The 26,772-nt window shown below is 49.3% G+C and overlaps 1 protein-coding gene across 1 annotated transcript in view; it reads left to right on the top strand.

The window, feature by feature from the left end:
- The window catches only part of MTHFD1 (methylenetetrahydrofolate dehydrogenase, cyclohydrolase and formyltetrahydrofolate synthetase 1), a 318,864-nt gene that overhangs the window by 274,812 nt on the left and 17,280 nt on the right, over positions 1-26,772 (top strand). The window contains exons 23-24 of the mRNA XM_085626208.1: positions 8,406-8,506; positions 22,436-22,613. Coding sequence (XP_085482334.1) covers positions 8,406-8,506; positions 22,436-22,613 — 279 coding nt within the window. The remainder of the gene's footprint in view (positions 1-8,405; positions 8,507-22,435; positions 22,614-26,772) is intronic.

Consider the following 26,772-nt stretch of genomic DNA (forward strand, 5'->3'; position numbering starts at 1 on the left):
ATTGTTTAAAACAGACCAACCTGGAAAAAAAACCTGCCAAAACATGGGCCCTTTTTAACAAAAACAATGGTCCTTGATAAGTCTCAATATTAGTAGAAATAAATATAGAATGCAATCTCTTCTATTTATTCACTGTCCAGCCGGACAGTGAGATTTAATCAGTAATTATGTTAAAAAAAATGTTCAGCGACACATGAATAAAGTTGGACACGGTCCTGTATCCTTCATGGAACATTAGACATAAAAGGACAAACAATCAGGCAAAACAAAAAAGCTTGTTGCTAAATAATCAAAGTTAAACAAGCGTAATGAACAACCAAAAACCGTTACAAATTAAATATGAATAAGTTTGTATACACGGTTTAAAAAGTCGACGACGTTTCGATCCCTTCTAGACACATAATGGGATCATCATCAGAACAAACGTAAATAATTGCCTGAAAGACATACATCTCGAGTGGCGCAGTGGCTGGGATGAATGAAACATGGGCCCTTGGCACACGTATATCTCACAAAATTCAAAAATTGACCAAATAAAAAAAGAAAAACAGTCCTGCATTTTTTTATTAAATGTTATGTTTGATAGCATTAAAATATACATTTACAAAATTTACTTCGATTTTAAATGAAAAAAAATATATTAAATGGAGGAATTGCAGTGCTTTCAGTCTGCACACACGTACATTTTGCTCTCCTTCAGCTGGGCAGATTGCTCGAGTCCTTTTGTGAGACAGCAGATGCATAGTGGCATCAAATTTATTTCCCCGTCAGTACCCATCACTGAACTGTGTCAGTGTATTTACTCATTCTCCTGTCACCAGATGCCTTCGGCGTTAGGGAGACTCATTTATGCCTCCATCATTTACCTTCAGATCTTCTCTGCAGTCTCTTTCATGCTTTCATCACTGAGATCATACACTTCAAGCTTTTACACCTTTGAGCAATCTTATTTTCCAATCACAGACTTCACATGCTTAACTCAAGTCTCACACATTCCTTCATCATGCATTTCTGTGAAATTGCATGTGCTCCACCAGTACCCCCATAGCGCTGGTCAAGAGGTAAGGAGGTGAAGGTCAGGAGCCACTCGGGTGCACCAAACAAAGTACATATGGCCTCCAGGTTTGCGCCTATTAAAAGACATCAAGTTCCAATCCCTACAACATTGAAGCTGGCATCCTGCAAGGTTCTTCTATTGAACAACTGCACTTTAACCCCAACTGGAGTCCCCTTCCGAACACCATCAACCCCACGTGCCATCGGGTCTTCAACCAACCATATTCATGAGGTGTAGGGAGCAGACGCCCGAGGGCATGGAATAAAAAAAGTATTGAGGGGAGAGTAATAGGGCCTGGTTTGGAGATCCGAAGCTTTCCAAACCTGCAGTGGCGTTTCAGCCACCGCTGCACCCGCGGTCTGACTGCTCAATTACAACTAGGGTGGTCAGAACGCCATTCGAGATCCCTGGCGGTGGCTCAGTGATCTTGAGGCTGCAATATGCTTGGTGGTGCCCTGTGGCACCACCAAGCATATTACAACTTTCCTCATCGTCAGCGTCCCAAGAAGGTCCTTACTCCATAAAACTGCTGGTGGTGAGGAAAGAAAATAGGCCTTAGAGGGCCACCTTTGGGCCCTGTGCACTGGGGTGCATGCAGGGGTGTACATTTTGTGCCCCCCCCCCCCCCCCCTACGTGCATGCACCCCATTCCTGCACGGCATGGACTGAACAGCCTGTCGTGCAAGACCGTGCACTGGCGGTCCCACGGTTGCAATTTAAGGCTCACATAAGAGCCTTTAAACTGCACCTCCATGCCGCCGGCCCGCTAGACCACAAACATACCCGTAATCTGGCAGGCGGTAGTGCAGTTTGTTGGCCCTGGAGCGAGGCAGTGTGGCAGCCCGCTCCAGGACCGACAAACTCATAATCTGGCCCATAGTGTCGCTCCACCCCCCGCAAGTTCAGAGAAAGCGAAAGGGGGCTATCATTATGTTAGACTATTCATTTTGTGAGAATGACAACATTAAATAAATGTAGAGCGTAGCGTGTTAAAGGTCATGCTATGAAATGTGCTCAGTGTTCTGTTTTTGGATATATTTTATCTTCTGTATCACTTCCGTTCGGCCATCTTCTCATGGTTCTTGGAGATGAATAAAGTGACGTTTCTGTCCACATGAGGTGATGACTGACTCATCCTGGCTATGAGCCTGTCCTCTGCTGACGCAGTGCAGGATGGGGACACAACAACATCGCGTAGGCTGTTCTATTTTAATGTAGCATCACTGCAGGTCCTGCGCAGGAGTCGTCTTGTTGTCTACAGACCCCCACACGTCAACGCCTTCTCGCGACACTCGTACGTAGGCTGTTCTCTTTAGAGGCACAACATTTCTTGTATGCACGACTTCAGCTTCAATCTGTCAGTGAGCCTCCGCCAACATCTCCTGTTGCCTAGGAGGAGGGTAGCACATCTTTTTCCTTTCAAGGTATAAAAATCTTCCTGCCCACTCAAACGTAAATTAGCTTACATTGCAGGCTTCTTGATTAGACTCTAGATGTATCTATTTTTGAAGCTTTATGAAATGAATAGGAGCAGCCAGCATTTTTTTTTTAATCCTTGTCTTGCTATCAGGTTTTTAGGCCGCATTCTCGTTGTTCTGACTTAACATGTAGTGTGCATGCATGCAAATATGTAAACTTATGTATATTCATTTAGGACTGGAACCCACCAAATAGTAAAATGAGATTCTCAGGATGTGTACAATGAGTATGTATGACGTGAATTTACCAATAATTAATGCCACCGAGGGCCACTTGTATTTCTTGAATGTGTAAAAAAAAAAGTTGTATTGGTTTTAAAGATTTCTGTGTTTTCTCTCGGGGCGATTGCAGTGATGTGTTGGGGCGGAGGGGTGTGGTGGGGGTTCAAAACACACCTCCCCCCCCCCCCCGATTACTTTTATTTTGTTAGTCATTCTGAAAATCTGCCTGAATGTACATCTTCATCTGGTCGACAAGACAGGCCCAAATACGCATGTATGTGTTGCCTTACTGATGAATGTGTTTCTCTCACCGAGTGATTATATTATAATGTATGTTGTTATAGATATGGGGCTGGGTCTCTGTCTGCCTCCTCCTGTCTACAAGGAGGACTTCTTTCAAATATAATCCCTCCCGTCATCCGTGAATGGCAACCAGTCCTTTTTAATAATAAATGGCCATACATTTTAAAGCCAAAATCGGTGCTTACATAGGTGACTGACTTCCCCCAATGAATAAAATAAAGTACAGAAGAATCCGCCTCGCTTCGCCCCCCCAAAACCCCAATCCAAGGTTCAATGTCTGATGGAAGGCGACATCTGAGAAAGACTACTCAGTTTACACCTTTACTGATCTATTATTCTGTCCCTGAAAAACAAAATGTTAATCCTCTGTGGAGACAGCCAAAATTCAGGATAACATTTACACAGTAGAAATACTGGCTTGCTCATTCCTTAAATTGTAGAACTGTTTGCATAATGTGTATACATCTGCAAATACCACTTACATGTGTAATGAGCCTTGAGAAATGTTCATTTGTAATGAGCAGTTTTTGTTCAGCTAACTAGCTGTGTTCCAGTGTTTACATTTCTGGCGATGTGCCCTAATTTTCGTTGATTCATCTGCATCTGTAAAACCCCCCTTGAATGTTCTGTGTTGCTTATGGCTGCACAGTGGTTTTGCCTTTCATTTGGAAATGGAAAATGGAGCGCTTTGTACCTTAGCAGGGCCTGTATCAGCCACATGGATTGTCATTCATTACTGGTACTGGGACAAAAACCACAATTTGGGTATTTTTTAACAAAACGTTTAGGGTCTGATTACCTGTACCCTGTAAAATCTGCCACCGGTGTATTCAGAATTTATCGAATGCGAAAATTATCACCTGTTATGACTTTGTGCATAATAACATGCAGATGTTGGTGCTTAACGCACCAAACTTTGCATGCCCTGATAACTGCTGGGCCTTTTCCCCCTGTTTACGTCTAGTAGGTTTGACCTACCGAACAGGCGTGAACTCTATCGCGCCTGGTAATTATGGGTGTGATGTATATTGCACCACTTATTATTGTGATGCCTTGTAAATCCTCTGTCAGCTGGCGGTAGAGGTTTTGGAACCGACATTTGTGATGTGCTTGGATGGTCATGTGAGACATGGAATGATCAGGCAACACCAAAGGGTTATTGCTTGAATGGGCCACGGCCATTTTTATTCAAATACATCTCGACACTAGCTTTATTCATTCACCTTTGTAGACGTTTGGCTATCTTCCCATCTCCCTCTCGTCTTTGTTTAGCTGGTTCTCTGGAAAAAATCCTTGGCCTTCCAGTTTTCTTGACAATGTCCTGTGCCCAACATTCTTGTATCCAGAACCGGATTTAGGGCGGTGCAACCAGTGCAGCTGCATCTGGTGCTGAGCTTGGGGGGGGGGGCTTGTTTAGGACCAACTTATGGGTGTAAAAGTACCTGCTGCATGCAGATTTCATTGTGTATCCAGCAGTTTTCAGGCAACAATAAAAATGTCAAGCTAACTCTGGTGATTAATGTTCCTGCTAGAGAAAGATTGGAGTTTGTTTTCCCCCAGACTTCATTATCTTAATGTTGCTAAAATGATTTATTTTTGGTAGAAAACATTCTTCCTATTAAAGCCAACCCCAACCACTGTGTTACTTTTTAAATCCTGAGTAAGTGCTTCTTCATACTAAACACACCCAGAATATACTGCCTTCTAGGATTGATGACATTATTCCTATATCATGTAATCTTCACTGTCTTATGTTACAATTCCTATATATTTACACATGTTTGATTCTTTGGCTCTGTATAGTTTGTTCTAATGTAAAGTGCTCTGATACTACACAGATAAGAGTAGCACTGTAAAACAAATGCACGCTCTGTTCCATTTAGCACTATTTTCTTAATGTAAAGCGTATCCTTGTGTCCATTTTGGACGCTAGGGTGCATTTTGCAGTAATACAAAAGCACTAAATGCTGGTTTAGACTCCTCACATAATTCTGTGTTATCTCACATTATCGCGTTATCTCAAATTGCATAAGTTAGGCCTAGGCCTACCCCTAGTCCTAATGTCCCTGTACCAAATGCATACCTCTTCCTAAAGTAAACCTTGACCCAGGGGCAAACTGTATGCAAGGACATGGAAAACGAGCAGTACGTGACTGTATCCACCATGGATACGGCTTAGTAGGCGCTAATCGAACCAGTACCTGCAGAAAAGTCCTGACAGCTGCACTACTATCCTTGCATGGTGACTAACACAACAGAGGTCTGCTTTCGGCATGTTGCAGACCAACGAATAAAGCAGATTCGGTGCTGTGCCTAAGTAAGCTGATCGGGCAGATTCATCACTGCAGAAAGACTCACAGACTGATCAATGAGGGACAACATTGTTCCCTGTGGAGAAATCCCTCTCCCTGCATCTGCTCCAACTCTGAAGGTGATTGGTTTCCTATCCCATCCTGGAAGGGGAGTTACTCCAGCCATTTACTTCAGTAAATCTTTGGCAATTTCTAGAGTGAGGAAAAAGCCAGATTATAGTTGTGAATGCCCACACAGGCACATGTTTGTGGTCATTCATAAACATACAAGGTCAACCACACCTTGATCTGCTCACATGATCCCAACCCTTGTGTGGCAATTACTACTATTAAGTTCTTCGGAGTCTTGATGAAGAAATGCGTAGTAGTAAAACAAAATGTGCCTGGCAAGAATTTTTATGCTTGGTGGTTTCAGCTTGTATTTTTATCTCAGACTTCTGAAAAGGATTCTTCCATTTCTTACAGCAGATGGTAAACACCAGACAGCCTCTGCTCTTAATCGTTTATGCCTTTACTACCTCGAGCTGAGTCAGAGCTAGGATTCAGGGTCGAGCTGGTGAGCGCTTTCAGTGGCTCGCCCACTTAGCGGCGGCTCTTCCGCCAAGGCACGGATGAGCATCACCCCACTGCTTTTCAGCAGTGCAAAAAAGATAACACAATGGTATTATAATTTTATTTTTCCCTGCTGAGGCAGTTTTGCGAGGTGGGGCTGCTCGTGGAACAGGGGATACGTGGTTGGGGCACTTTCTAAGTGCGCATGATGAGCACTTTGCATGTTCTCCACCAGGCTGCAGTATTACAGGCTGGTGGACAACATGCACAGGCCCGTAGTCCCTGTCTAAGCGCCAAACCATAGTGCTCAGACCATTCACAACGCTGCTGTTGTGGTGACAGTAACGTCGTGATTGGCTTATGGGATCCCCTGTCCTTCCTGCTTCCGTTCCGGGGCTCGTCGGGAAAAGAAGCGGAGGAGAGGGGTTGCTGTGAAGAGGTAAGTGCATTTTTTTTCTTCACACACTCCTTTCAAATTGCGCCTCTCCCCCGCCGATCCGAGCCAGCCGCCACTGCCACTTATGTGTATTCTGAATCATTCCTCACTCTGTTTAGCGCCAAGAGACCCCCGGGGTCTCCAAATATATTTATTATAATGGTAATTTCTGATGGGTAAGGCATTTTCGGCAATAAGCATTCCTTTACACCTGAAAAGGCCTTTGTGCTGTGTGACTCAGGCCCACAGAGTTTATGCAGACAAACCGAGCTGCATTGCACTCTAATGTTTTTGCCTAATTAGCTTGAGAGCTGTCGGTGTTCGTTTTACTCATACTGTGATTGTGTGTTAAATTAAAAAAAAAAGAAAAGCTTTGGTAGCGGACTATTCTTGTGTTTCCTACCGAAATGTTATACGGAACTGGAAGCAAGGCAAACCGTCTGTTTTTATCCGAACACGCTGAACCGTGAATAATTTGATGCGCATTTGAATTGTTTTTGTTTTCACACTGCCCCAGAAATGAGAAACGCGCCAAGAACCTCAGGGAACTGAAGACTGCGTTATAGGCACTGATCGAAAAGTGTCCAAATGACCACATTCATGTCATTTGTATATCATTAGCTCTTTCACATAATTGGCGCTGTGTTTTATTGTTTGACTAGATTGTTTGGCACATTGCTCTGGCGCAGCACCTGGCACCAATTTTTTGACTATTTGAAGGTTAGAATGGACTTAACCTTGTTACAAAAATATGCCCAGTAATCTCGTTTTAGGCGCCAACTCTTGTTTCCTTCCAACAGTCTATGCATAAATTGCGTATTGTGTTCTACTGCTATTTGCAGGAGCAAATGGTGCTCATTTGATGTTTGTGTCCTTTGGAATGGGAGTTGATGCTGCAGTAACAAATGATGGACGGAATGATGATTGAATCAAACATTCACCCCCAGTCCAGTGATCTGGGTTAAAGCCATTGTTCTTTTGCTCACTACAACACCCTAGTTTGGGCCCAGCCATATGCAAAACAGTCTTGACCCTGTACCTCATGGGATTACCCCAGCCCGCTCTACCAGGCCAGGTCTTCCCTGGACTGAAAACAAGCATCCTGTGACCAGTTTCGGGGTATTATTCCTCATCAGCCAGGCTAGCTTGAATCCAGTGGCACAGCGAGCAAGGGGCCCACTTCTGGGCTTACCCATCCACCTTAAGGCAGAAAATGCTGCAGCGACAAATGATGGACCAAATGCTAAATGAATAAAACATTCAACCCCAGTCAAGAGATCTGGAACTAGGAATTAACATGCACTATTGATGCATTGTTTTGTATTCCAAGGTACATGTGTCATAATAGGCGCAAATTGAGAAGCAGCTCATTGCAAACCCAACAAAACTAAAAACAAGCATTGGCATAGCCAATAGGTCTCGCTTTTGGGACCTTATAAGTGTTTAGCCTTGCAACAGTTGCATAAATAAATACTTATAAGGTCCCAAAAGCGAGACCTATTGGCTATGCCAAGCGGCCATGCGGCCCTGTAAGTGAAAGTGATCCCGATCACGATCAAACATCAAAGCGGCCGTGAAAGTAATCGCGGTAAAGCGCGGCGCACGCGCACATGCACTGTAGCTCTAGGCTGGCCTGGTAGCACTTTTTGGAGCCCTCTCAATAAGTCTCGCCAGATCAGCGCTTGCGCTGGGTCAGGCGAGACCTAATTAGCAGGTGGGCAATTTTATACCCAATGTGTACTTCCTAACAATGATCGGTCTCGAAGTTAAGCCTACAACGCTGACGTGTCTGCAATTAAAAGCGCTACTGAGGCCAAGTAATTGGTGGGTGAATGCTATATAAAAACTGCGTAACATGAAATGTGCCACTTGGAATTAGAGGAAAGATTGTGGTGTAGTAGATGCAAACAATACCTATGGGGGTTCCTGCATTCTATTGGACTTTTCCTTTGCTGTACAATGGTCGACCTATTCTGCTACTTTGATGGACGTGTGTCTTCATTTTATATGACTCTAACATTTTGTGTTATTCTTTCGATTGGTAGAATCTAGAGCTGCTGGAGAAAGGTTGCAGTAACTTGCTAAAGCAGATACAGAATGCCACTCAGTTTGGTGTGCCAGTGGTAGTGGCGGTCAACGCTTTCAAGTAAGTAAATGGAGCACCATAATTCCATCAGCATGCCAAGCGACATCAGAGGCAGTCTGCTGCTTTGACCTGCGACATGATTGTGTTGCCATTGCTCTCTTTGGGGCTTGTCTATCTCATCTGCTCCCTACACATTTTATTAAGATGCATCCTTTATCAGGAGTGTTGTAAATGGAAAAGGTAATGCCTTGCTAAATTTATGTCTCTCCTCCACTTTACTTCCTGTACCATCTCCCCAACCCTCTTGGACTCCCAACCTGATATAGTTTCTTCTACGTGGTGCCATATATCTGTTTAGATGGCGTCTGAACAGCTACGTTTCTGTGATACTGCTTATTAATTACACAGAGATGTTTTTGTTTTCTTGCCGTGGCAAGAAAGACACCATTAGTTATTTTCCAATATCCAGTAGGTACCATCAACCAACAGTTATTTTGGTATCATCCTACGATTACAGTTTTTACAGTTTTTTTTGTTTTTTTAAGTTGTGTTAGACCTGGGATTTCTGGTTGGCTAGGGTGTGCACCTAAGCCAGGCAGAACCCACCACTCTAGTCAGGGCAAGTAAGTTGCACACCAAAGATAACCTGTGCTCACCGTCTGGTAGCTTGGCGCAGAGCAGTCATGCTTATTATGAGATGCAATGTGTAAAGTGTTTGTGCAACACCATGAATACATCACAAAAGAGAATCCACACAGAATTATATAAAAAAATATCTATAGTATATTGTACATAACGTAGACCAAAACAACATGAATCATAAATACTGTTCATACTATGCAAATCCTGAGTCAGTACTAGTTATCCTGACCATGCAGGAATAAAAACGACATACGTTAGAAAACATCAGGGCATGGAATGCAATTCAGATTATGAACAACACACGAGTCATCACATGTCACCATAAATCACCAGTAGTATATAAATTACCATCAGCATATCGGTAACGGTCATTCAGTAACAAAACACCTGAATCTTTAGAAACCTTAGGGCACGGCGTACCTGTGCTCCTGTTACGCTTTTTATAGTATTTAGACCCCAAGCGTAGGGCCCAGGGGCACCGGTGAGCCGGCTACCAGTGTAACTGTAATGTCCAAAATGAGGCCAGTTCCTTAGGCGATCGGGGGCCTGTGTCAAGGTTCTACCCCACTATGCCACCTAAAGATCAAGTGCCCCCAAACTCTTTTACACCAGGTAAGGAGGAAAAGGCACAAACTACCAGATCCACCCTAGGTGGCCTCATTTGGTCCTTCCGCCATCAGTGTGACAAAGAAATGCAGCCTTTCTTGTGAAGGACAGTGCCGTCCGCGAAGGAAGTGCAGGACACCCTTCTCTCCCCTGCAGCTTCCTTTTGTGACCCCTGAGCTGCCCAACCTCCACAAAGTAATCCATGACCGCAGGAACACATCTCAGAGATGTCGGCTGGACTGGCAATCGTCGTAGGCTTCCTCCAGCGTCACTCAGCCAGCATGCTCAAGGAGAGGGAGCAGCTCTGAGGGGGGTCTCGACATGCGATGCAACATTCGGTATGCCTATCTGGCTGACTGGCCCCATGGAGGGGGTTCTCGTAGTGCGGCAGGCGATGGGCAGCCCGATCGTCAAACGGTGAAGGAGCGAAAATGAAGCGCTCACCCTACGTTAGTTTTTGACAACAGATACTTGAAAGATGAAGCTCTCACCATGTGCTAGTTCTTGTCAAATTACCATGGGTGCACCCCATGTCCCACAGCAAATTCTAGGGTGTTGAATGGAATCCCTTTGGATCCCTAAGCCTCCCAACAAACTGAGGGTGAGAGGGGAAATGGCAGAGGGGGCAACCGACCAGCCCCTGGAGATTACTGGAGTACACAGAGAGGTAGGCAGGCTGCAGACCAGCTCATAAGGCAAGTAGCTACATGGCAGACTCTTTTACTGCCCAGCAATCAGTAGACCGCAGACCAGCACAACAAAGTAGGCAGTCCAAATGGCGGTTCCTCTTGGTGGCACAGCGGTCTTCTGACAATGTGCATTCTGTGGAGTCAGCAGTGTCTTGTTACATGTAGAACAATGTCATACATTCACCCCAGTACAGAGATCTGGGCCTAAATCCATCGTTTTTTTGCTCACTGTGCCATTCCAGTTTGAACCCAGCCATATGCAAATCAGTCTTGACCCTGTGCCCAATGGGAACAGTCAGCCCGAACTGTCAGGCCAGGTCCTCCCTGGACTGGAAACAAGCATCCTAGGACCGGTTTCGGGGTTTCACCCCTCTTCAGCCGGGATAGCTTGATTCCAGTGGCATGGAGAGCACGTGACTCACGTCTGAGCATACCCATCCCACTCGGGGTGACAAATGCAAAAAGAACTAGTGATGGACAGAATGTAGAACAATGTCATACATTCACCCCAGTACAGAGATCTGGGCCTACATCCATCGTTTTTTTGCTCACGGTGCCATTCCAGTTTGGACCCAGCCATATGCAAATCAGTCTTGAGGCTCACTGTGCCACTGGAATCAAGCTATCCTGGCTGAAGACGGGTGAAACCCCGAAACCGGTCCTAGGATGCTTGCTTCCGGTCCAGGGAGGACCTGGCTTGGCAGTTCGGGCTAGACTGTTCCCATGAGGCACAGGGTCAAGACTGATTTGCATATGGCCAGGTTCAAACTGGGGTGGCATGGTGAGCAAAAGAATGATGGATTTAACCCAGATCTCTTGACTGGGGGTGAATGTTTTGATTTTTTTCTGCATTCCGTCCATCAATTGTGTGTCTTTTGGTTACACGTCCATGCAGTGTCTCAAATCATGGGGTCAAAGCCCCTGTACTTCTACTCAAAATTGTCTTTGTTCAAAGGTGCACTGCAAAATAACATTTAGAAGTGTGCAACAATCCTTTCAACCCAGCTCTGGCTCCAGGCATCAGAAGGGGGTAAATCAACCCTTTGTGTGAGGGCAGGAGACAGCCTATCCAATTGTAAAGTGTGATCCCTCAGATCAGGAAGACCATCAATATGCAGATCTAATCCTGTCACACCCAACCATTTCGGTGTGATGGCTTTCTGGAAAGTGTGCACAAAGTGTAGTTGACACTCAGACATGGATTGGAGTCAGGCTGCAAAGCAGAGAGTCTTAAGCACAAAGAGTCTTAAGCACAGAGAAATGCCCACTTTCTAAAAGTTCAGAACACAAAACAATGAACCCGGCTCCGTACTACCGTACACTCCTACTACTCATGGAGTAACGAACATTCAAGCTGGTTGTAACTCAACTCGCCATTTCAGAGTTGAGTTACAACCAGCATGGTGCACGAGTTGAATATTCCTTCTCGTTTTTGAGTGAAAAATAATACCTGTGAGGGAAAGCACGCCTGTATTTGAGCAAAAGGAAAGTCCATTACATTCAGAGTTTTGAATTGGTGAAGATGCGGTAAAAATAAAGAGTCTTCAAGGAACTCAGTCCTGCCCATACTCTGCAGTAAAGAAATTCATACTGGCAAAGTGTTAAGGGAGCCTCGTAGGCAGTAACATAAACGAGTCCAGTGGCAGAAAAGCCAAAAACTCTTGGAGCAAACGAGCTGGAGCGGCCGCTCCATCTCTAGAAAACAGACTATCCGGTCCATTTATATGAAGCCCTGATGATAATCCCAGTACTATTCGCCTGGGTCTTGAAACGGGTTGGCATTTTGGGAGGCATTTAGTTAATTCTGAATGCGGCGATAGTTGAAGGAAATTATTGGATAAAGGATTGATATACTATTCAGACACACTTTTGACGCTGGAGTTGGAATAACACATGTGGTTCATACCATTGGATATTTTCATGTTTATTACTAAATTTTGTACATGATGTAAATTTTCCTAAAAATGTGTTTTGCATCAGATTAATGTATGAATTCATTTGCTGCTTTTATGTTGCAAGCTGTTGCCAATGATTTTTTCACAGTGTCTAAGTCCATTTTTGCCTTTAAGTGTATGTTAATGTGAATTGTATATACGTGTAAGTCTGTGTTTCTTTTTCAGTCCAAAAAATTGTTTTGATCAATTTTTAAATCAATAGGAAACCGGCATGGTCTAATAAAAATTCCATTCGGACAGATAAGAGTTGACTGTTTGTTACTCCATGAGTAGTAGGAGTCTACGGTTGTACGGAGCCGGGTTCATTGTTTTGTGTTCTGCACTTTCTAAAAGTGGCATTCCTAAAATAGTAATGTGAAATCCAACTACACGTAAGCTGGAATTATCACTACCATTCTAAACATACCAAACATTGCAACGCTACTCCTTTCAGATCAGGAATTCCCACTTAAACACATATAAGGGAATTCCCAATGCTAGCCTATGAGAGGAGTAGGCCTAACAGTAGTGGGAAGAAAAAAAGGCTGTTTGTCACTACCAGGACATTCCACACAATAAAGGCACATGTCCTACCTTTTACTTTCACAACACCCTGCCCATATGGCCTACCTTTGGGATGACCTATATGTAGTAAAAGGGGAGTTTTAAAGCTTGCAAGTAGTTTTAAATGCCCAGTCAAAGTAGCAGTAAACTGTGCATGCAAGCCCTGCAGTAGCAGTACTGAGACAGGTTTGAAAGGGTATGTCTGTGGGTGGCACAAGCAGTGCTGCAGGCCCACTAGTAGCATTTAATTTACATGCCCTGGATATATGGGATACTGCTTTACAAAGGACTTATAAGTAAAGAAATATGCCTAACAGGTGCAAACCAATCACACCATGTTTTAAAGGAGAGAGCACGTGCACTCGAGCACTGATTAGCCGTGGTAAAGAGCCCAGAGTCCTAAAGCCAACAAAAAGAAGGTCAGAAAATAGACAAAGGAATGCAAAAAGTTTAAGGATAACCCTGCAAAAAGGGCTAGTTCCAACACACCCCCTTCCAGCCTAAAGCCAGGGTAGACTAACCAATACCTTGATTGGCTTCCTTGCTTGGCCAATAGAACATAAACCATGTCTCGCTATTGCAGGGGTATGTTTCAGTTCTACGCCTCTCTGAACTCATTTGGATCTCTCCGTCTATACTCTCAGGGCCCACTAAGCTAACCCATGGGGAATCCTTTTCCTCACCTGTGGACCCCATCTGTGACATGCCTAACTTTATGTTGTTGACTGCTGCATCCCAGTAGGTAGAAGGTACCACCATGGCCAACAAAGTGATGTGGCCTAATCCACCCCTTGGGTCTGATTTCTGTTCCCCACCCAAGGAAAGCTCTGTCCATAAGTACAACAACCAACAGCGGCCACGACAGCTGTCAGCGTCTAGAGCCAGGCCCCAGGCGTCTCTCGCCTCTGTGGTTTCTCGTGGGGGGGTGGTAGCCCCAGGTGCATCGCATCCTTTCTCCACTCCATCTCCCACCAGTTTGGGGAGAACCCTGCAAAAAGAGGCAAGTCCAACATGTCATTTGTAAAATCAAAGTTCTGCATGTCTGTTACCACTAAATTAGACCAACTATGTGACTGGCAAAGTAAGAATAGAAGTGGTATCTTGGCTTGATTGGGGAGGAGGCGGTGTTTACTACAGTCCAAAAGTGTTAAAAAGTATGTTATTTATCAGAGCACTAGAAATGACTGGCTCTTAAAGCTTAGGCAATAAAAAATCTGCCCAATACGTATCTAAATCCTTATTTTTTTGGATCTAGTGTTTGAAAAACCCATCTATCTTTTGGTTAATATGTAAAATCAATAAGTGCAGAGGCCCAAAGTTTTAATTAGCTGCCTGCTGCCAGCACTCCTAATGCCAAAGTTTCTGAATACTAAGTATTTCCAGTCTTGATTCCACTGCTGCCTTTCTGTCTCTTTAACCCACAGCTTCACATATATAGATCTTTAATGAGTCCTTCTGTCCTGTCTTTCTCTTCCTTCTTTTTGCTACTTCTACTTTCTGTATCTTCCTCTGGGTGAGACTGAAGATGAAAAATAGGTCCGGCCCTCAAAAATAAGTGCTGCTGTTCCCCCATTTGCAACCACCAGCACAAGGTAGATGAAAAATTCGTGAGAGGGCATCTATCGGAAAAAATGTAACAAAAGATAAGTAACTCTCTTCCTCAATGTCTTTGCTAGTGGGGGTTCCTATCAGGCTAACTCTGCGGGCTCTAAGCGCCGATCAACCTAAAACATCCATCATGGTGGGGTCAGGCAAGCAGCTTGGTGCTTTTCATGTGCTAATGCACGTGTCACTTAGCCAAGGTTTGACAGGCTGAAATTATCACAGCCATGATTATCCTCAATCTGGCAAAGCCATGGCCTCCCACAGCGAAGGTCCTCCCCTGATGACATACGGCAACATTACTCATAAAGTCAGCCCAAGGCATTTTAGGTTTAAGCCTGAAGTGCCCAGATATGACCCTTTCCAAACTCGTCACAAGGTGGGGTGGAGTGGGATTAACAAGTCTCACTTTCCCAACTCAACACTGTGGAGTTGAGGGTAAGATCCCCCTCTCAGGGGCGTGGCTAGGAGCGTTAAGATGGCGGTCGCACACAGAGTGCTCCGGACCCCTCTATCATCCGCTCCCAGATCCGTCGCCATCCGCTTACATCCAGCCACCCTTACCTGTCGCCAGTGCTCCTGATCATGCTGGGGCTGCCAGACGAGCGGTGAAAATCCAGATTGCTGCCTGCGACACCTGAATCCCGGCGGCGGCCTTCACCAGGATCCGGGCCCAAAATGGCGGCTTCTCTCTCCCAGCCCACAGGATCCGCCCTGGCTCCGGAACGGTGAATCCTGGCGGCCGGTCGCCGCGGCGCTTCCACCGGCTGCGGCGGGGTGCCGTCGCATCCGCACTTCCAGGCGACCCAGGACACGGCCTTGCATTGTGCCGCCCGGGTGCGGACCCCGCCCGCTGTTCACTGCTACGGGCTGCGGCGGGGGTCTGCGGTACAGAGAGCGTGGAGGTGGGGCGCGGGGACCGGCTGCCGGATCGTGCAGCGGGGTGCAGCAGGAGCGGGCGCTCCCCCCTCCCTGGCGTCGCGGCCCTGGAGACCGGGTCGGAGCCCCGGTAGCGGTGCCTTCCTGCCACCTGTGTTCCCAGCTATGACGGTTCCCTGGTTGCGGAGAGCCGGGGTAGTGTTGTGATGTTGGTGGCGGCGGTAGGGCGGGGATACTCGGCTGCCATCTCAGGCAGCGGCGGGCCAGCACTGCTTGCTTCTTCTCTTACCGCCCCCAGGCCCGTGTGTGATGACCGGACCTCCGTCCGGCGGCACCCCGGTGGGGCCTCTGGGACAATTACAGGCTGTGAACTGCACCTAAGACACCGCCATACCTGCAGGCTATTAGAGGAGGGTTCTGCTGCGCGTTTGCGTGGCGGGGACACCGGGTGGGGGGCCCTGCACTCTCTTTACGTGACTCACTGCTGGGCCGGACTGGGCCGCGCCTGCAACACCAGTGCCACCTCCTAGCCCTCAAACTCTGCTGCGGTGGCCAGAATTGCATTCCGGACCCCAGGCCGTGCTGCTGCTGTTCCCTGCGTTGCCTGGGGGCTGAGGTGCTACTGCTGCGAATCCACAGGCTGCCCCTTCATATTCTGGACATCCTGCGGCCCGGCGTCGACCGGCCTGGTGTCCCCTCTCAGGGTTTGGTGCAGCACCCATGACGCTTACGGGGGCCGAGTGACACCTGGAGTGGGCTCCCTGCAACCCCTTTCGCTGCGGCGTGGCTGTGCGCTGGGGGGCCCAGGCATCTTTGGACTCAACCTACTGGACCGCAGCTCCCCCGGGCCTACCTTCGTTGGAATCCAGTCCGCGGGACCGTGGACGCGGGGCTGCGCGGCTCTGACCTTCGCCAGGACCCCGGACCAACCAGCTGGGAGGTGTGCCTTAGACCCTAGAGGTAACACCCAGCACTTTGGAACTGCCGCCTGGGTGGGGGTGCCCTTGAGTTGCAGTTGAGGCCTATCCAGCCACTGAGTCGTCAAGCTGAGCCTGTCTCCCCGGGGCTGGGGGGGGGGGGGATCTTGGGCGCCCGGTCCTGAGTATCGACGGTCCGGGTGCTGGTGGCCCCCCTTCCTCCACTGCGGACTGGTGGCCCACCGGGCCTGAATCGATAGGATCCGACACTGGTGGCCATGGGCAAGAGTCGCACCCAGCAGGCTTCGGCCCCCCAAACCCAAACGAAAATGGACCGATTCAACACGTCTGACAGGGACTCTGGCGGTGTGGCACCCAGCGAGTCGGGTCCCCCCCGGGAGCAACCTCACAGCCATCCTGCAGGCGATAGGGGCATCGCAAACATCTGTCGAAAATAAGATCGGTGAGGTGCGGGTCGACACGGCTTTCCTTCGTCAAGATCTAAGCAACGCGACGGCTCGTGTCTCGGAGGCGGAGGCCCGCCTCTCTACAGCGGAGGACGACATTGGCCAACTTAGGTCTCAGACCTCGGAGCTCCACCGCCGGGCGGAGGATGCCGAAAATAGGTCGCGACGCAACAACCTCTGCCTCGTGGGCTTTCCGGAGGGGGTGGAACAGGGTCGAATGGACACATTTGTGTAAACCTGGGTGCGCTCTTGGATGCCTAAGGACAATCTCTCGCCCTGGTTTGTCATCCAACGAGCCCACCGCTCCCTGGCGCCCAAACCCCCACCAGGAGCTCCTGCCCGTCCCATAATCCTTAAGGTCCTCAACTTCCCCGACAGAGACGCTATCTTAGGGCGGCCACAGCACGGGGCCCGCTGCAGTTTCAAAACACCCGAGTCATGGTCTTCCCGGACTACACCAGGGAGGTGCAGGCTCAGAGGCGCACCTGTGATGAGGTAAAACAAAAACTCCGGTGTTTGGGTCTGCGCTACGGCCTTCTCTTCCCGGCCCGGCTCAGGGTCCTCTTTCAAAACCAAACGCTCTTTTTTGATACTCCTCAGGCGGCCTGGACCTGGCTCACGGAGGAGCGGCCTCTCCTGGCCCGGTCTGCCTCTTCCCCCGTGCATCGGACCCCTTCACGGCCACTCCTGACTGCGCGGCAGCCTCAGAGACGTCGGACCAGATCCCACAGGAAGCACGAGCGTCGAAGGGGGACATCCCCGTCGCCGAGTGTGTCGTCTGAGCGGCCCTGTGCCTGGACTTTGCCCCGGGGCTCCGATTTCCCCCAGCCCACCTACCCCTCCGCCGGCCTTGAGCGGAGGGCCGGGCTCCGAGGAGGCCTTACGTCCAGCGATATCTGACTCAGACTTATCCAGGAGCCCAGCACTCCAAGGTTCTGGGGACGACGAAGCAGCATGACAGGCTCTGGCATCAAACACTTCCTAAATGGCCTCTAAACCTCCGGTTTATGACCGCTCCTTCAACCTTTCTGGCAGGGGCAGTAGGTTCCTGCGAGTACTGCTGATGTTGGGACCCCGTTTCTGACCTGGTCTCGGACCCTGGGCAGCTCTTGATGCTCCTTCTTCCCCTTGTATTGGGGGGTGTGGGGGGGGGGGGGTACTCTGGTCCCGGGGCCCACACAAAACGATCATCCTACCCCCGGGACCTTCGTGCAACTTCTACTATAGGTGGTCGTGGATGTACTGGCAACGGATGGTATATGTGTATCCGTATGGGAAAGGGGGGTCCATCTCCACCATGTCCTATTTTCGCTAACCGTTTTATCTTAGCTCCTAGATTGTTTGTTTTTTGCACTGTTTTCTTTCCAGGGCGACAGATGCTTCACGTTCAGAAGTATAGGGTGGGGGGGGGGGCTGTTCCTGTTGTTTTTGGCCGCCCGCGGGCCGCAGTTTTTTGTTTTTATTTGCAGACACCCACGCACAGCCGCCTTCGTTGTAGACGAGAGATCCATCAGCCCCTGCGCCCCCGCCGTAGCGGCCCCAGGCACGGATTCGGATATCTCCTGGGATCTGGGGGTGCCCGCGCAACCCTTGTCCCTCCCACACCCTATTCAACACAATGGCACCTACTCTACATAGAACCCTACACATCCTCTCCTGGAACGTTAACGGCCTACTGGACCGGATCAAACGTACCGCGGTTCTTCGCAGCACCCAGCGACACGCCCCAGATATCTTGCTCCTGCAAGAAACGCACCACTTGGGTTCCCAATGTCATTTCCTCGCCAGATACGGGTTTGATAGGGTTTGGCACTCTGGGTTCGCGCGGGGCTCCAGGGGGGGTGGCCATACTGCTCCGGAAGGGACTTCCTTTTACCTAGTCGCAGGCTGTATCTGATTTACAGGGCCGGTACGTGGCCCTGACGGGCATGATCGAGGGTCACCCCCTTAATCTTTTGTGTGTTTACATTCCCCCCGCCAGCCTGGTCTCTACCCTTAGTCAGTTAACTTCGGTGATCGCTTCCCTTCCGGAGGGTCTGACGGTGGTTGGGGGTGACTTTAATGCGGTTTTGCAGCCCTCGCGTGACACAACAGGTGCCCCCTCGGTTTCCCGTTTGTACTCTGCAAAGCGACTATCTGACTGGTTCTCCACCCTGGGCCTCTGTGATGCCTGGAGGGTGTGGAACCCCCATAGGGAACAATACACGCACACCTCAGTGGCTCACCACACGCACTTTTGTATCGATCTGCTTCTACTACCTGCCATAGACTGTCAGTTGATGTCTGGGGCCGCGATCTTACTGAGGGGCATCTCCGATCACTCCCCTGTCTCTCTCCGTCTCGGTACCTCCTTTAGTGGCACTCGCACGGTATGGCGGATGAATGCCTGGTTCCTGCAGGATGTGACTTTTGTTGAATCCCTCGGGCAGGAACTGAAATACTACTTCACCGCCAATGTGGGCTCGGTCTCCTTGCCTGGGACCCTGTGGGAGGCCGGCAAGGCTGTGATACGAGGGGTGGGTAGAGGTCTGGTTCACGCAAAGCGTACGGAGCAATCTGCCCGGCTGGCTCGGCTGGAAGCTCAGGCGGCATGGCTGGAGGGCGCCCAAACTGCTCACAACGATGCCGATTCCACTCAACAGCTTACTCTGATCCGAGGCGAGATCTGCCAGCTGTCATTGGAGTCCGCCAAAATGCTCTGGTGCTCCTCGGTCGTGCGCGTGTATGGTTGGGGCGATAAAAATGGCAAACTGTTGCATAATTTGGTGTCCTATCCTAGGGCCAACCGTATTATTCCGGAGATCTGGGGTGAAGGGAGGAGGCTCCTTGCGCCACCTCCCTGGCTATTGCCCACACGTTCGCCGACTACTACGCGAAGCTCTACAAGGCCCGAGCTCCCCAATCTTCCCTGGCGGCCCTATTGGCTGACACCGGGACCCACCTATCCCGTCTTTCCCCGACGGATTCCGAATCTCTTGACCGTCCTATCTCCGCAGAGGAGATACAGGGAGCCATCTCACTTTTGCGCTCTGGCAAAACGCCCGGGCCAGACGGTTACCCCCAGGAGTACTATGCGACCTACCGGGATACTCTGGTTCTGCACTTGCTAGAGCTGTTCAACCATGTCATTGAGATGGTCATTCCCACCGGAGACGGACGTGGCCACAATTGTAGTCCTTAAAAAACGCAGCCGCCTTCCCTTGCCTGCGCGTATTACCGCCCTATCTCCCTCATCAATACGGAGATCAAAATCTTTGCCACGGTGGCGGCTCAGAGACTTCGCCCCCACTTACAGACGCTGGTGCACCCGGATCAATGCGGCTTTATGCCTGCCCGGGGCACTAGGCATTGCATACGCCGCCTTCACCTCGCCCTGGCCCACTGTAACTGTCTCACCCCATATCTGGCCCTGCTCTTCCTAGACTTCGGGAAAGCCTTCGATACTGTGGATTGGGATTATCTGGCGGAGGTGCTGGAGAGGATGGGTCTCGGACCCGCGTTTCGACGTCTCATCCGGGTCCTCTACTCTGCGCCTCGGGCTAGAGTCCTAATCAACGGCGTGCTCTCTGAGCCATTCCCTATCCAGAGGGGCACTCGCCAGGGCGGTCCGCTTTCCCCGCTTCTATTTGCCCTGGCAATGGAACCCCTGACGTGCCTCATTCGACAGGACCCCCTCATCTGGGGTTGGACCTGGGATCAGACCCAGACGGACAAAATAGCCCTGTACCCGGACGACGTTCTCCTCTTCTTGGCTGATCCCGAGGGCTCCGGCCCGAGATGTCTGCAAGCTCTTGAGGCCTTTGAGCACGTTTCAGGGCTCCAGTTAACTCGGTAAAATCCGCGTTGGTCCCCTTGCACCCCTCACGTGTGTGCTTCGACTGGCAAACATCCATCCCCCTGCGCGTGCAGTCCTTCAAGTACCTGGGGGTATGGATCGCTCTGCATCCGGAGCTTGAATAGGCCTTGAATATCACACCTTTAGTTACTAGGGCAAAGGCGGACCTCAGGAAGTGGCAATCTCTTCCTCTCAACCCTCTTGGAAGAAGTGCCCTTTTTAAAATGATGGTCCTCCCCCGCTTCTTATACATACCACAGAATGTTACCCTGTACCTCCCAGGGAGCTGGTTCCGGGAGTTGAATGGGGTCCTTGGGGAGGGAAGAGGCCATGGATGTCTCTGGCGCACTGCCGCATACCACCGTACGACGGGGGTATGGGGGTGACTAGTCTTCACCTCTACTACCTCGCCACTCGGCTCATTGTGATCCACGATTGGTTCGCGGGCGGCTGGTCCGACCCGACGTACAGAATGGAACTCGGGGCACTGGAGTTTCCACAGCTCCAAGCTTACCTGTACGGGAGCCCAGTGCCGCAAGATCTTCCCCCGGTCACCAGGGCGGTGTTTGTGGCCTGGCGTGCCGCGCTGCCGCATGTAGGGTGGAACCAGAAACTGACCAGGCAGACACCCCTGTGGAGTGGAACGTGGCTTGCGGAGGTTTCCTCACCCCAGGACTTTCGCAGGTGGGACCTTATAGGGATTTCGCTCCTGGGTAACGTTTGGGTGGGGGACCATGTCATATCATTTGCAGACCTACAGCACCGGCATTCCCTCCACTCCTCCCAATTCTATAGGTACTTACAGCTCCGGCACGCCCTCCAGGTCCATATTCCCTCCCCCACATCCTTCCCTGAATTCAGCCCCCTGGAGGCCCAAGTGATGATGGGACACCTGGGCAGAGGGGGGGTATCGCCTATTTATCGCTCCCTAGTAAACAATGGCCCTGCGACCCTCGACCACATTCGTGCTCGCTGGGGGGGGTGGCTGGGTCCCCTGGAGGAGGCGGATTGGAGGGACGCCCTGATGGCCCCCAAGCTGCTGATGACCTCCTCCAAGCTGCAGCTAGTCCAGCTATTCTATCTCCACGCGGCATACCTCACCCCCGCGCGCCTGTACAGAGCTCGCTTGCGGCCCTCCCCATCCTGCGCGCACTGCCATCAAGCCCCGACTGATTTCTACCACATGGTATGGCAATGTCCGGCCCTTACATCCTTTTGGGCGGGGGTGGAGCTTGAGCTCACACAGGCCCTTGGGTGGGAGATACCCCATAACCCGCTGTGCTTGCTCCTGGGGGTGTTTGACGGCCTAGATGGCTCCCGGGCGGATAAACGGTTTTTGGGTACGGCTTTGGTGGTGGCCAAGAGGGACATCGCGGCACTCTGGTCCCAAGCTACACCCCCAACAGTTCAGAGATGGAGAAGAGGGGTGGACTGGTGCGGTACCCAAGAAGAGCCTCTTTTCGAGGCTAGAGGTTGCCCTGAACTCTTCGGCAGGATCTGGGGCAAATGGTTTCATTTGTTGCGGGCTTGAGGTTGCAATGTTTCTCTCATAGGTGAATATAGATAGGCTGGTGGTCCACCTACCGCAAGACCTTTTTTTGTAGATCTGTCATTCTTAAGAACTGTATTGTGCGTATCTATTGTGTCTGCCTTGTTGCCACTGAATTTGTTGCTGTCCTTTAAATACAATAAATTTGATTATCAAAAAAAAAATCCCCCTCTCATTGGTTGACGCTTCACAGGGTTAACTAGTGACCAGAGGCAGAAGGACCTTCCACGAACATAAAGCATTCCACAGCCATTGCTGCTTGTGCAGGTCCCAATATTTCTTGCCTAACACATTCTCGCCCACAGATCGGACACCGAGGCTGAATTAGCCCTGGTTTGCCGCATTGCCAAAGAAGCTGGAGCCTTCGATGCTGTGAAATGTTCTCACTGGTCGGAAGGAGGGAAAGGAGCCGTCGCCCTGGCTGAGGCAGTGCAGAGGGCGTCTGTGGCACCCAGTGATTTCAAATTTCTTTATGATGTGGAGGTAATGTTGTAAATTTAAATGGAACTTTGATATGTACCTGACGGACCATGTTTACCACTGTTTGTAGTTTTGGTTTCTTAATTAACCTAAGCATTGGCTTATCCTCAGGCTGCTCCATATGTATTTCTATGGAAAAAACATATTATCCACTACTCCTAGTCATTTCAGCATTAATCTAAAGCATAGGGATTCAAATCCTGAGGTATATAGGTGCATCCCTGGTGGTACTTTGCAATCCGTGATATGCCGGAGGTGGATAATCATGTGACTTTTCCTAGCGTGTGGGGGTGTTTATTTAAAACAGCTAAGATGCTATGTCTTTGATTCAGAATACCATTCCTTCATCCATGTCGAGGAATGAGAAAAAATTGCCCCATAAAGTGCAGTTTCAATATGTGGGCCCTCTCTACAGTATATTAGTAGGATACCTGAGAATAGGTTTTCATGGTCTGGGATGGAGTTCTGAGGCCAGGAGTTTCTAGAGCCAGCATTCATAAATGTGCTTTAAGCACTGAAAGGAGCCTGAATATGGATTTCCTCACCTGGTGCCTGATTTTCATCGTAGGGCTCAAAAAAGGATCTCCATTGTAGACTGACTAAATTTTTGAAAAATCTATAACCTCCATTAATCACAAGACATTTGCCTAGTCAACATGAACTTGCTTTGCCATTCTTTTCAAAATCCTGTACACATCAGTTCATTTAACATTAAGGAAACCTTTACTTTGGTTTATATTTAGTTCACGTCTCTCACTGCCTCATTACTGAAAGTACTAATGTCCTTCACAAAAGCCAACATCAACTTCAAAGGATCGCATCAAAAAGGGATTAAGCAGAAATACTATGTTCGAGGCATATGAGCTGCAGATCACACACTAAACATAGATCGCCATCTGGTGTTGGGCCCGGATGTTTGCACTTGGTTTTTGTCTTGGAAAAGTCTTTAGAAGTCACAAGGTAGGTGGTGACTCCTTTGGATGATACTGCACATGGGTATCAGCTCCATATTCAGATTGTTTTTTCCCGCCATCGGGCTAGGATGTGTTTCTCGCGCTCCAGTTCGGAACCGTCACCGATTCCACTCTCGACGCGCAATCCTTCACCCTTCTCGGGTATTGTTTTCGATCGCGATCCCTAGTCGTCGCGCATCTCTTTAACATCAAAGTCCTCGATTCCGTCGTCGACAAAGGTCTTCGGGCCTACCTGGGCCTTGGTATCTGGCTCATGGAAAGGACGCCATTCAAGAAATTTCCTCAATGTGGGTCGAAATTTCCCCACACCGATCTGCATTAGGTGTGCAACCTCTGCTTGTCTGTAGAGCACGAGGCCAGAGACTGTGCAGCTTGTGCCTCTTTCCGCTAGAAGAAGACCATTTGAGATCGTCGAGCCAGAAGAAAAATGGCTTGCTCCTCGGTGCCCATCCCCGATGACCTTTTCCAGGAGGCAGTCTATGCACCTGAACAGGAGCGCATCGAAGAAGGCCCAGTCAGCGCCTCAGAAGTCGATGACTCCAACATCGAGGACATCACTACTGGTCAGCGGGTCTTAAGTAGAGACGTAGACCCCCTCCCTACACCATCGAAAAAGGCTTTGGTCACACCTTCACCTTCGGGCCCAGGTGCACACCGAGAGACTGCTTCCCATGCCCCGCCTTCAGGCCCGGCAAAGAAGCCTACTAAGCCTTCAGGCGACTCGGGCTCGAGTCAGACTACCACCGGCACCGAAAAAGAAACTGCCCTCCTCCTCCCTGCCGATTGCTGCCTCCACATCCAAGCACTCGGCACCGAAATCTACAGGCACCGCCCCATCGACTCAGAAAAAACACTCTGAGTCGAACAAAAAGCCGATCCCTGAAGCTTAGGATCCACAACCTTCGGAACCGAAAAAAGCCTCGGATCCGAAAAGACACCTGGTTCCACCAGCGGCCACAGAGACTGTAAAACATCACAGTTCTAAGCCAAAGGAGCACAAAACCGTTCCAGAGTCGGTGCCGCGCAAGTCTTTCGAACCGAAACTGTCGGCGCCGAAAGACCAACCTCCATCAGAAGAGCTATTTAAACCAGACCCTAAACAGAAAACTCTTCTAAAAGACCCTAAAACTGGTCAGCTGACCTTAAGTGCAAAGAAGAGACCATTGGATACGCCTGTGCCGGCTCCACCACCTAAAAGAAGGGACATTGCCACATCTCCCCTCAGGGTCCCTTCTCCACCACCTCCTCCTCCACCTCCACCCCACCACACCATTCTCCTACACCATCTCCTCCACCAATGGATCATGATGATGACACCTATGATGACACAGGAAGGGGTGCGGATGATGAGCCACTATGGGATCCACCTTATTCCCCTGACCCCTGGGACGATTATAGTACGCCAGATGTCCCTAATGTTCCACAGGATGACATCTACCCCTCCAGGCCTTCCCCTCCGGAGGATACAATGGGTTTTCATCAGCTTCTAAATAGAGCTGCCCAATACCACGGGGTTGACTTACATACTGACCCGGTGGAAGAGGATTTCCTTGTGGACACCTTTGATAACCCACAAAGGTCCATCACTATTCTGCCCATGCTAAAAGGAGTTACCAAGCATGCACCTGAGGTATTTAAAGATCCTGGCTAGGGTTATTAACCCCAGGATCGAGGAAAAAATACAAGGCTGCCCCAGCAGACCCAGCGTACATTAAGGGCCCCCTACCACTAGACTCCCTTGTAGTCTCCAATGGCTAGAAAGAGGGACAGCTCTCAAACATCAGGGGACGCTCCACCCCCGATAAAGAGTCCAGACTCTTAGACGCCTCTGGCAAACAAACCGCTTCACAGGCAGCTAACATATGGCGTATCGCCAACACTCAAGCACTGTTAGTTACGTACGATAGGGCACATTACGACCAACTTGAAACCCTATTGCAACACCTCCCGGACAAATATAAGGACAAAGCCAATCACCTTATACAAGAGGGGGAACTCATTACTAACACCTCAATTCGTTGCGTGCTGGACATGGTAAATACCGCCTCCAGAGCTGTCAACACAAGTGTTCTCCTGCGTAGACATGCCTGGCTACGCATTTCAGGTTTCAAACCTGAAGTACAAAGTTCCATCTTAAACCAACCATTCGATCAGGAACACTTATTTGGCCCTAATGTTGATTCATCCCTTGAAGAGATGAAGAAGGACACAGACACAGCTAAATCAATGGGAGCCTTGCAATCGCAAGCTCCCAGACGTTCCTTTTGTCGTCCCTCTTACAAGGGCACCTCCAGAGGCAACTCCTCTGACAACCCCTCCACCTCTTATAAGACTCCCACCCAGTCTACATTCACCAGAGGTTACCAAAGAGGAGGCTACAGAAGCAACAATAACAAAGGTAGAGGCAAGACAAACAACACCCGCTCTGCCTCCACCCCTACCCAGTGACTTCCCACCATTCCCCCCGGCCCATTCCACTCCAGTCGGGGGAAGATTACAACAGTTCCTGCCTGTTTGTACCAACATCACCACAGACAGGTGGGTGAGACAAATCATTCAATCGGGCTACTGTCTAGAACTCACCTCTAACCCCCCCCCCCCCCCCAAACATACCACCTAATTAGCGCCCAATGGCGTTAGACCATTTATTACTGCTCAAACAGGAAGTCATCTCCCTCCTACAAAAGAGTGCAATAGAACCAGTTCCCCTGTACCAACAAAGCACAGGAGTTTACTCTCTGTATTTTCTCATACCAAAAAAGGACGGCTCTCTGAGACCTATTCTGGATCTCAGATCCCTAAACCTCTACATACAGTCAGACCATTTTCACATGGTCACACTTCAACAGGTCCTTCCTCTTCTTTCACAAGGCGACTTCCTTGCCACTCTAGATCTCAATGACGCCTACTTGCACATTCCCATTCACCCAGCTCACAGGAAATATCTCAGGTTCGTAGTGGACGGTCAACACTACCAATTCAAAGTACTCCCTTTCGGAGTCACCGCAGCACCCCGGGTATTCACCAAGTGACTGGCGGTAGTGGCAGCCCATCTAAGAAGACCGCAAATTCACGTCTTCCCATATCTAGACGACTGGCTCATAAAAGCCAGCTCATACAGTCAGTGTGTACAACACACTCACGCCACTATTCAACTACTCCTCGACTTGGGGTTCACAGTAAACCAC

Source organism: Triturus cristatus, chromosome 9 (assembly GCF_964204655.1).
Source record: "Triturus cristatus chromosome 9, aTriCri1.1, whole genome shotgun sequence".
In the NCBI taxonomy this organism is placed as follows: Eukaryota; Metazoa; Chordata; class Amphibia; order Caudata; family Salamandridae; genus Triturus; species Triturus cristatus.